Genomic DNA, 12,449 nt, shown 5'->3' with positions numbered 1-12,449 from the left:
TTGTGCAGGCTGGTCTCAAGCCCTGGGCTCAAGCAATCCACACAACTCAGCATTCCTAAGTGCTGAGATTACAGGTGCGAGCCACCGTGCCCAGCTATGTGTGTGTGTTTCTAATACATAAAATCACACATAACTGTCCACCACAGATAGCCACTCTATCCCGGAAGCACGCACCTGTACCAAAATCAGTATTTCTCTTCAGAAAATACAGAAAATGAAATAACACATGCTTCAAGTTTAATAGTATATTCAGTCTTATCACCCATGTCAAATAAAATAAAAAGGGTACATCTTTGAATACTAAATAAAATAGACCACACCACCACTTCAAAATACTTTCAGATTTTATTTGAATGAATTTCATAACCAATTCCCCTTGTGCAGATAGAAGTGTTAGTCCTATCTTCCTATGTATGCTTCTATCTTTTTCTATATTCTCTATTGTATACACCATCTCTACTGTTAACTACCAAAAATATATTACTGTGCCACAAAAAGTAACTAGAAAACAATAATACAATTATTCTGTGTTAAATGCTCTACAACCTTGGGATAGATAAATAGAATCAAATGAGCAAATATAAACAAAAACTGACTCAGGTAAATATATATGTTTATAGATTTTTGACATTTAAGACTCTTTGAATGAGAACGGCAGATACCCTGGAGATTACATTTTTTCTTCTGTTTGGATAAAAATCTTTGAATTTAAAAGAATATCAAAACACGAGAACAATAAGAAAACAGATAAAATGCATAGCAGTGTAAGTAAAATATGTTCAGAAGTATGTACAGTAGCCAGGCATTATTATGATAGAAAACACAAATCTCTTTCATTTTCTCCATAAATCCTCTAAATCATGATTACTCATGCTTTTTTTGTAGAAGTACATAGCATTAGATGATCTCCAGAGCATTTTTAACATGTTACTCAAAGTGCTATTTAAAAATGAACAATGGCCAGGCGCGGTGGCTCACGTCTATAATCCCAGCACTTTTAGAGGCCGAGGTGGGCGGATCACAAGGTCAGGAGATCGAGACCATCTTGGCTAACACAGTGAAACCCCGTCTCCACTAAAAATACAAAAAAATTAGCCGGGTGTGGTGGCGGGCGCCTGTAGTCCCAGCTACTCCAAAGGCTGAGGCAGGAGAATGGCGTGAACCCAGGAAGCAGAGCTTGCAGTGAGCCGAGATCGCGCCACTGCACTCCAGCCTGGGCGACACAGTGAGACTCCGTCTCAAAAAAAAAAAAAAAAAAAAAAAAGAGCATCGTTATTATTTTTAAATATCACTATTTTAAAAAGCAATTTGAATAGATCAAAATATATTTGAAGATAATATATGGCTATTCATAAAACAATTTATTTTAAACGTGCACTTAATTGAAGGATAGCTCAGAGATTAAAATACTACATTTTAATGAACATTTCAATATTTTCAGAGTTATTTATAAATTAATATGATATTGCAACAAAAGTCAGAGTAAGGAAATGTAAAAAACGACTTTAACAAAACTTAAAACACCGAAGCATAGTAAAAACTTGATTTCATGGTTATGATCACAATGCACACATACTTAAAGTAATTCATTATCACATACAAATATACAGACTTCACAATCATCATGACTTTGAAAGGCATGTAGAATGAGTGTAGAATGAAAGATATTGAAGACTTGGAAGAGTGAGAAGGTAGGAATGGGGTGGATGATGAGAAATTGCCTGATAAATGTAACATGCATTATTTGAGTGATGGATATAGTGAAAGGCTGGACTTTACCACTACTCTAAATAGCTAAGTAATAACATTGCACTTGTACTCCATAAATGTATATAACTTTATGAATAAATAAATAAACTATTTTGAAGATTGCTCCTAAGCAGTGAGTCTTAAAGTCTTTCTCTTTCCTCCAGACTCCACTGTCGTCCAACCTCCAATTCTTTTTGATGTTGGTTATTCTATTCTTCCAATTAATTTGTAATTTTTAAAAGCAACAGAAAATAAAAAGGATCTGTAGGAAGTAAACAGAAGTAGAGGAGATAGAAACTTACAAAAAGTTTGCTGGACATGAAATTCAGTAGAAAACAAAACAAAACAAAGAAGTAACGGAGACTCTAGGGAACACCTCAGCAATATAAATCAGACATGTTGTGCTCTTTCATATTTTCTTAGCCTTTCTTAAAGACTCCTATTATGCTATGGCATATTTTGGCTTTATTTGCATGATTAATTGCTTAGGAACTAAGCTCTTACTATTGGTGATATGAGTCATTGTTTCCTTTGTTCATTCATTAAATAATTATTTATTGATATTCTACCATATTCCAGACACTAAGAATACAAGGTAAAAAGCAAACACAGTTATGGGCTTTGATTAACTTTAAAGGAATCATATAACAGGAATACTTAATGTAGTTGGGGAAAACCTGTGGAGCCTTAAAGCAGTAGTTTACTTTGGTTTTCTCCAAACTCTCACAAGCTCTTTAAAATCTAATTCTGATCATGACGAAATCCTCAAGAAGTAGAACGCAGGGCTCAGACAAACAAGAAAAAAATGAAAATGTTAGTTCAAGATGTGCATGAAGATTAATCAAGCAGAAAGACAAACTCATTTTGAACATCAAAAGCTCTCCAATAGTACTTCTGTGTGAAATGTGAATAAACCCAGAGATATAGGGATAAAACAAAATTGTACATAACCTGTAAGCCCCACAAAGGTAGACTTCTGTTCACCCAAAAGATATGAGACCTATAAAAAGAATAATAATAAGTTAGTTTTCTAAAATGTGAAAAATCTATTCACTTTTAAAATTCAGTTAAAGTTGGAAATATTAAAATAATGCTAGCATAAAAAAGACAAAATATCAAAATTAGCATTTGAAAAAATATTGTTGCCTTAGTTTTCTTTTTGCTAATATTCATTTCTATTCCAATAAAAACTTTCTGAATTTCATTTTTTGTTACTGTTAATAAAATACGTGACATTATTTAAAGAATGACATGGCTGGGCAGAATAACCTTAAACCCTTTACTGGATAATTCTACACTGAAAAGTCATTTAATAGTCGTCTATAAACTCTAAGATTTTCTTACTTGTAACAGGACATATATATGTCTTGTATAAATACAACAGTATAAATAATCAGAAAAAAGTCAGTAACAGAGTATACAACACAATAATATTTCAGACTTGAAGTTTTATAAAATATTTAACATACCATGGAAAACAGTGTGACTGGGGTTAACATATTGGGCAAGACAAGGAGTAATCATCTTTAGTCGCTAAAAATAATATATTTTCTGATGATAAAAAGGCGTATGCTCTGGCAAGAACATTATAACACTTAATATCCCTCTAATTCTAATTTTCCATAATGTATAACCTAGCGGTGTCTACATCATTTAGTACACAGTTGATTCCAATGGGAGTTACTCACAGCAATATACCCTATTCAGGAAAAGATGAAAATAATTACATTTTCCTGAAGAGAGGCAGGTGAATGGTAGTTTTTCGCATCTCAGTAAATGGTGCCAAATCTCATTTTATCTGGCTACTCAAAACTTGAGCATCCTTTTAGATACTTTCTTCTCCTGCATCTGTAAATACTAAATTCACTAGCCACCAAACCTTTTCAGTCACTGCAACCAAATATCTGCAGAATTCATCTGCTTCTTTTTGTGTCTACTACCACAATCACCTTATTCTAAGCCACCATTTTTCACAATTGGATGCTTGCAAAAACCTACCAGTGGGAACACTGCACCTTCTTTTGCCTTCTACCATTTTTCTTCCAAGTCGCAAATACACAGATTCTTTCAAAATGCGTTTTAGATCACATTACCCTATTCCCTATTGTGTATTGCCTTTGCACTTTCGTTAGAATAAAGATCAAAACAGTTGACATGGCACTCTTAGACTTATTCAAGTGGACTCACTCCTTCCTTCTACAAGCCCTTTTTACATTCTCTCCTCTCATCCTAGAAGTCTCAGCTCAACCCTCTGTGTTTCAGGGAAACCCTCTCTGAGGATTCCACTTGATCAACTTTGTCAACTAATCCCTTGGGCCGTGTCACCCATCACACCTTTCCTGCCACTCATCTCAGTGGAAACTTTATATTTACTTGTATATATGTTTCTTTAATGGCTGTCTCCTCTCAATTACAAGTTCTGTAAGATAAAATAACTATCTAATTTACTCACCATTATAAACCCAATGCCTTGCTAAGTACATGCATATATTAAACTAGGCAATCAATGATCAATGATAAATGGTGCCAATTAAGGCAAAGTTATAACTTATGGATTCATTACCACTGTCTTTTCTAAAACACTTTTATATTCTGAGTAACATTTGAGAAATCAGACTACAACAAAGTGTGTCAGAGTGAAGAGGGATAGATGCCCAGTTTTGTTAAGTGGAAAAATTATGTGCCACAAAAGTTACTATATTGTCAAGTAGATAGCAATCTCTGGAAAAAAATATAAATTAAGTTGCTGAACAGAAGTGCGTATTTTCAAAGAAAATTGGTAATTAACATAGACTTATTAAAATCTGCTTGACTTTCATAATCGCCATTCTGACTGGCGTGAGATGGTATCTCACTGTGATTTTGATCTGCATTTTTCCATTGATCAGTGATGTTGAGCTTTTTTTCATATGTTCATTGGCTGCATAAATGTCTTTTTTTTTGAGAATTGTATGTCCATAAACTTTGCCCAGTTTTTGATGGGGTTTTTTTTCATGTAAATTTGTTTTAGTTCCTTGTAAATTATGGATATTAGACCTTTGTCAGATGGGTAGATTGAAAAAATTTCCTCCTATTCTGTAGGTTGCCTGATATTTACTCTGATTATAGTTTCTTTTGATGTGCACAAGCTTTATAGTTTACTAAGATCCTGTTTGTCAATTTTGGCCTTTGTTGCAATTGCTTTAGGCATTTTTGTCATGAAGTCTTTGCTCATGCCTATCTCCTGAATGGTATTGACTAGGTTTTCTTCTAGGGCTTTTCTGGTTTTGGGCTTTACATTTAAGTCTTTAACCAATCTTGAGTTAATTTTTGTATAAGGTGTAAGGAAGGGGTCCAGTTTCAGTTTTCTGCATACGGCTAGCCAGTTTTCCCAGCACCATTTATTGAATAGAAGATCCTTTTTAAAAAGTCAAGAAACAACAGATGCTGGAGAATTAGGAACTCTTTTATACTGTTGGTGAGAATGCAAATTAGTTCAACCATTGTCGAAAACAGTAGGGCGATTCCTCCTCAAGGAGCTAGAACCAGAAATACCATTTAACCCAGCAATCCCATTACTGAGTATATAACCAAAGGAGTATAAATCATTCTACTCTAAAGACACATGCACACTTATGTTTATTGCAGCACTATTTACAATGGCAAAGTCATGGAACCAACCAGAATGCCTATCAATGATAGACTGGATAAAAAAATGTGGTACATATACATCATGGAATATTATGCAGTCATAAAAAGGAATGAGATCAGGTCCTTTTCAGGGACATGGATGAAGGTGGAAGGCATCATCCTCAGCAAACTAACATGGGAGTAGAAAACCAAACACCACATGTTCTCACTCATAAGTAGACGTTGAACAATGAGATCACATGGACACAGGGAGGGGAACAACATATACCAGGGCCTGTTGGGGACTGGGGGGCGAGGGGAAGGAACTTAGAAAAAATAATAATAAAGTTAGTTTAAGACTTTTACACTGCCAGTATAGCAGATTTGGTGAAATTAATACTTTTCTAAAGGGTCCAAATGAAATAATTTTCTAATGTGTATATCTGAAATTTGTAGTACAATCAACTTCATATTTTTAAAACTCCAAAAAAAAATCTGTTTACCTCAAACTAATGGCATTTTCTTTGGTCTGTGATATTGGTAGGCAATTGAAATGTCATAAAGAATTTAAATAAGAGTTTTAAAAAAAGGCATACTTATTTTCCAGGCTCGACTATGTCTTGTGAAATAGGCTTCAGAATCGATAAAAAAAAAAAAAAAAAAAAAAAATTCTACAAATCTCATGTATAAATTTCAAAGAGATCTCCAATGGAAAGACATACTTTTATCAGTTTCTTTAACATTAAATTGGATAAATACATAGAAGGAAATGTACACATTTTGGTAAAAACCAGTGTTCAAACCCTCCTTTGTAAAATGAATTTATCATGAAAAAAAGAATGTGGGATCTAATCTGCCCATTCCTAGATAACCTCCAAAATGAGAAGTGAAAGCGAAACTGACAGCCAAATTATAATTTCAAGTGAAAATTTAATCTCATTGATAAAAAAACACTAGGAAGAAAGAAAACATGCACAATAATATTTATTTCAGTATTATTTATAGCAGGAGAATAACTGGAATCTACCTGAATACCTAACAAGAAGAGAATTTAAGTAGCAGATGCATCATCATCATCAAGTAAAACAACAAAAACATTACAAATGAGGAAAAAGTCATTAAAATATTACCTTAGATCATACCAGTATGTATATGTTACCTATATGTCTGTGTGTAGAGATAATTTGTAAATGAAGTCTTTAAAAATGCTAAAAGTATTTATTCTAGGTGTTGTGATCTCAGATAATGTTTACTTCCTTGCCATATATATCTATATTGTAATAAGCATGAAACATTTTTAAATAATAAATTTCCTTTTTCAAAAATATAAAAAATTAAATAAAAAAATGCAAACCAAAACCCAAATATATATCATTTAGTTATTCTGAATTAGACTATCCTTTGATAAAATTCATGTATGAAGCATTATTATGAAAACTAAAGGAACCATACCAAACAACGGAAGGAAAAGCAAAAGTTAAATATAGGAACTTAATAATGTAGCCTCAGTCACATTTCCCCAGAACACTTATGAACCATCTTAAAAGTAGGAAAATAGAGGGTAGACGTGTGAGAGCAGCTTTGGCAGAGGAGGTGGGAGTCAGGAGGTGAATATGTCTAGCAGAAGAACAAAGCATTTGAAAGTAATAGGGTTAACATGCAGGACATAATTCATATGAAAGAATATATTGCTCACAAACCCAAGATGAACTCAAAGACTGATAGCTCAAAAACAAACTAATATAAGCTTGTAATGTATTAACAAATAATAAATAAAACAGGAGGGTAAATTATACAACTCCCCTGACCATAATATACACTAAAATCTGAATACTAGATATGATACTAAGCCCGCATTTCAAGACAAACATAAAATATTTAATACACATCCAAAAACTAGGTGACCAAAATATGAAAGCATATGAGTCTTGCCAATATGTTAGAAAGACTTTTCAGTATTTGAATCCTTTCAAAACATTGGAAACATTTAATCTCAGTTTCGACAACCAACTATCAAGGATGTTACAGAGAAGACTGATGACTAACTCTTTGAAAGAATGGACATTAAGGGCCCTTCCACCGGACATAACATTGGCTGTAACAGAGTTGGCTTTAATTAACATTCATTCTCCCCCTTCCATGGCATAGAGTCGAGTGCAAAAAAGTCACTCTTCAGTCAACTACATTTCTCAGTCTTTGTGTCAAGGTATGATAATATAACTGGTTCTCATGTGGGACCTGAGTATGAAGTACAAGCAAAAGTGATGCTTGTCATTTGTTGGCTAATAATTTTTAAAAACATATATGCCTTCTCCAAGCTCTCTTTCTCGTTTTGAAATCAGGATGCAAAGATTCTGGTCTTAGGACAATACATAATCACAAAATGCAGGGGGCTTGTACATATATATAATATCTACCATGTTATGGAGTATGTGTGTGTGTGTGTATGTGTGTGTCTGTGTCTGTGTGTGCATGTTTGTGTATGTGAATCATTATATGGAGAAAAGGTTCACAATGACCAAAAACACCAGTATTAGACTCCAGTAAACAAAAATATGCTTTTAAATTTTTGAGATTTGTTAGAGAACTTTGTCCTACTTCAATCTAAAAAATAATCAATATACAAAAAAGAAGAAAAGGTCTACATTAAAATATTCGTTCCTATTGATCATCAAATATTTAAGAGCTATTGTCAAAATTCTATTTCTTCCTTTAATAGTCGTTACCCTGAGGAAGAAATAATATTTAAAATTTGAATTTCACTTAAACACACAGTTTGCTATATTAGGTGTTGATTTTAAATGGAATCCAAAGACCATAAAATAGAAGCCTGTTCATGTGCTCCTTACCTGTGTCTCTATCACTTGATGTTAAAAACTAATAATCATTTCAACAATTTTTAAAGTAGATACAGATGCATGAGTTTGGACACAGTGATGAACTGTAAGCATCAGCAGGCAATGAGTTAATTCTGATGGCTCATCTTTCAGTGTAATTTATAAACTACATGCTGCAGGTGTGCTTCCTTTCCTAACATCTTTAAATCATTTACTACACATTGTGTGTACATCACAGTTTGCCATTCACACATCATATATTGACAGTAAAATTCTTTTCATATTATTCAGTTTTCCCATATTATGTTTTCATATCAGTTTTGATTGCTGAAAGGGATTTAAAAATAAAGCAAAGCAGCACAAAATATCTGCAGACTTACCATGTCAGAAGCTCTAATTAAATAAATCTCTTTGCTTAATTAGCCTCATTATTTTAAAATAGAGCCTGCACCCATAAAGGCGACTTCTGTTTTTCATTAACCAATACTGCACTGACAATGGGAACTAAACAGAACATTGTATTCAAAATGGAACCATAGATATTTTTTAATTACTGTAATCTGATTTTTCAAATGTATATCCTCTACAATTGTGGCCAAATATTCTTAGTGATATTACATAGAAGTTAATTGTAGGAAACTTTGTTCCTCTTAATGTTTTCAAATAATATAATTTTACTCTGCTAACACCCACCAAATGCCCTTTTACCCTTAGAAGGATTCCATCATGCCTCATTTTATGATTTTCAGGTCTTGCTAGCGTACTTTTTATTTATAAATCACCACATTTTAAAAATAATTCTGATATGATTGTAGAATAATTTGTTACATGAACCATTTTAATAACACTGACATCTCCAGACAGTAGTCCTCAATCATTTTTATTGTGCAACACACTATCAATAAAATTGCTGAGCATCATTTCATTAATTCAGCAGCATTCACTGACCTACCAAGTCCTATGCTTAGTGTGAGAGCTACAGAGGAAAACACTGCATGGTTCTTGCCCTTGGTGAGCATGTAGAAAGGACTGATGAGTGAATGGTAAAATCAAGGGCAATGCTTTGGCTGTTGTGAGAGAAGTATGTGGGAGAGTACCCAGAAGATACTCCTAAGCCAGAGTGGAACTGGGCTACAGGGCACAATACCCATAAGGATTTTAGATTAACTGATATCCAAAAAGTTGTTTTCCTGAAGGCCCTGGAGTCCAGAAGCAAGTCAAAAAAGTGTGGGTTGTGAGGAGCAGGAAACCTAATTTCCCAGGAGAGGGAGAAGAATGTTCAAAGGCCCAGAGGAAGGGAGATCAAAGGTGCATAAGCTACTTCAAGTAGTTCAGCATAGCTGGAGTAGGGGGCTGATGAGGTGGAGTAGCCAAAGTTAGATTACTAAGGAACTTCTTTTACTCATGTATCCATTCATTCATTTAACAAATAACTATTGTTTGCCACTTCATGCCAAGCTCTGGGGATTCAGGCAATGATCCCTGCTGTCATGGAATATCCTCTCTAGTATTCATGGAATACCACAGAAAACAAAATAAATGACTAAAATTAGATAGAATATGTAAAAGAGAAACAGGCGCTACAGAAAAAAAAAAAAAGAAAAAGAAGAAAACTATTAAGGGAGTCTTATGAGGAGATTACAATGTTAAATAGGAAGCTTCATGTTATCTGAGGAAGTGTGCCTTATGTTATCTGAAGGAAGAGAATCCTGGACACAAAGAAACGCCCCTATGAAGGACCTAAGCTGGGTGTGTCTGGGATGATCAAGAACAGAGAGAGGCCAGTGTGGCTGGACCAGATAGAATGGGTGTGGGATGAGTAGTGGGTTGTGAAGATATAAGGCCATGGTAAGTACTTCGGCAATCAGAGCAGAGTCGTATCAAGATGTGACTTATATTTTACAGAAATAGCTTCTACATTAAGAATCTATCAAAAGGGAACAAAGGTAGAATTAGCAGGATTAATTAATTAGGAGGCTATTGCAGCACTTCAGGTGTGAGAAGGTGGCTTGTACAAGCATGGTGGCATTGAGAAGTGATTGTGTGCCAGGTTTATCTTGAAAGTAGAAATGATAGAATTTTCTAGGGTATTTGTATATGCTGCAGAAAAGTAAAGCATTGACTCTAAAGCTTTTGGTCCAAGCAACTTTTAGGATGTAATTGTTATCCGCTGGAATGCGGAAGGCTGTGAGTAGAGCAGGGTTTGGGGGAAGGATAGAGTTTTCGTTCATTGAGATGTGGAAGAGCACTGAAAAAGCTAATTGGAACACGGTGAGTCTGAAATGTCTGGACATCAAAGTTCTAAAGTTAAATTTGCAGTTGGAATTTGGGGGAATGGGAACACACTGGTTTCCTGTGGTCACTGCTTAAACAGAGATAGAAAGCATGATAAGATTAGTCCTGAGGGTCTCAAAGCAGAGTGGCAAATATGAGAAAACCTCTGTTTCTTCATATATAAAGTGAGAATAATAAGATGAAGTATATACTGAAAAAAATAACACATATAAGAAAACTAGTCTAATGACAGAAATAGCAGGAACTCCAAAATAAACAATCTTTTCACAGATTAAAAGTTCCCTAAGGGTACTGAATGTTCCTATGCATCTCTACATCGTTGCAAATAGCAAAGTGACTGGTACATGCTAAGTAATAAAAATACAGTGAAATATTCATAATTATATTTCATTAAATAGTTTTATAAAGAATTATAGATTATTAAATAAAACTTCACTTATTAATCTTTAACATTAAATAAATACAGATACCTTTAAATAAATACAAACCTTTAAACAAATACAGAATCATTTTTACTACCTAAACAATCTGAGGGGTAACTAATTCATTTAAATGAATATTATGAGCTCACTTTCCATTTTACTTTGATCATTTCATTTTTTAATTTTCTTAAGGCAGACTTGCATATGAAGAAATAATTGTATAGATGTTAGTCATCAAATTTAAGTTTTCGGCTTTGAAAATCATTGTAAATTTAGTAGGCTTGACAAGGGTCCAGGATGATGATTAGATAAATATTATGCATACAATTACACACCAGTACCTTTCCCTACTGTTTCTAGCAAAAGGCAGAGACTAAAAAGGAAAATCCACAAATGACTAGAAATATAATTTAATAAGAGCAACATGATTATGAGCACAAAATAAGTCAAGTTAATACATCAATGTCATTTAACTCAAATAAGATAAAGAACTGCACAGGTTAAAACTGAGTCTTGAGATAGTTATCCTTCCCAATATATGATGGAATGTTTCCATTGAAGGTTTAACTACTTATTATTATGAAAATATAAAACTGTCATGCAGAAGAGTAAATCTTTTGGGAGTATCCGAAAATCAAGAACAAAAATGCATTCGGATCTTTAAAGAGACTTACCCACTTTAAAACAAAAACTACCTAATGCACTTTGGCTAGCAATACAATTTTATGCCTAACAGTCCAATATTAGCATCAGACAAACAGAAAAATAATAAAAGATACTTACAAAGAACCTACAAGAATTATGTAGTGCCTGTAAATCAGATCAATTTTATTTGTGACAAACACCTAAAATACCCTTAAAAATTAAGCTCTATACAACATGCTTTAAATTTAAAATGTGATACAACTCAAAATAATCAAAATAATATTGTTGAAGTTCAGAAAAAGGTACCTTACCATTCATTTCCTTGTGAAGGGTTTTCTAGTAGTACTCGGATTATGTATAATAAGCAGCTTAGTAATTTGAGAGAAAAATTAAACAGGCGTATCCTTAGACCTTTAAACAAATGATAAAAGTTTGATTTTCATTTGAACTTAGTTCACAAAAGACTAAAAAGAATTGTCAAAAATATCAACTTTAAATACAGCACTTAAATTGTATTTAGAAGCTACACTACTATAATTGTCTAAACTCTCTGAAGTTCTTGGTGGCTGAATTTTAATTACCTGAATATTGAAACAAAAAGTGAGTTTGATAGAATACTTGAACTGCAAATGAGAGTGCATATTTTATAAAAAGACTAAATCTAGATTTGAACATTCAGAAGCCACAAAATTTATGTCCAATCAAGGTTGATTAAAGTATGTTTATAAGTTTAAGCATTTTATATATCCAAAAATTTTGGGATAAAGTTAAACTGGCTAGAAAATCTAGCTGCTTACAAATTCACAAGCCAAGTTATAAAAGTTATACCTTAACAGAATCTTGTAGATTTGATTATAAAGAAATTAATTATATTTGTATAGTTCTATGTTGT

At 33.3% G+C, this 12,449-nt stretch overlaps 1 protein-coding gene across 14 annotated transcripts in view; it reads right to left on the bottom strand.

Moving 5' to 3' along the window:
- Nucleotides 1-12,449, bottom strand: part of KCNT2 (potassium sodium-activated channel subfamily T member 2) — a 440,948-nt gene that overhangs the window by 261,073 nt on the left and 167,426 nt on the right. For all 14 annotated transcript variants that reach the window (XR_009210825.1, XR_009210826.1, XR_009210827.1 and 11 more), the window contains 2 exons: nt 11,869-11,968; nt 2,701-2,749 (listed from right to left, as the gene is read on the bottom strand). Coding sequence is in view for 11 of the 14 variants with exons in the window: in XM_058430744.1 (XP_058286727.1) it covers nt 2,701-2,749; nt 11,869-11,968 (149 nt within the window). In the remaining 3 variants the exon portion in view is untranslated. The remainder of the gene's footprint in view (nt 1-2,700; nt 2,750-11,868; nt 11,969-12,449) is intronic.

Source organism: Hylobates moloch, unplaced genomic scaffold (assembly GCF_009828535.3).
Source record: "Hylobates moloch isolate HMO894 unplaced genomic scaffold, HMol_V3 SCAFFOLD_18, whole genome shotgun sequence".
Lineage (NCBI taxonomy): Eukaryota > Metazoa > Chordata > Mammalia > Primates > Hylobatidae > Hylobates > Hylobates moloch.
This window is presented reverse-complemented; position numbering and strand designations above follow the sequence as displayed.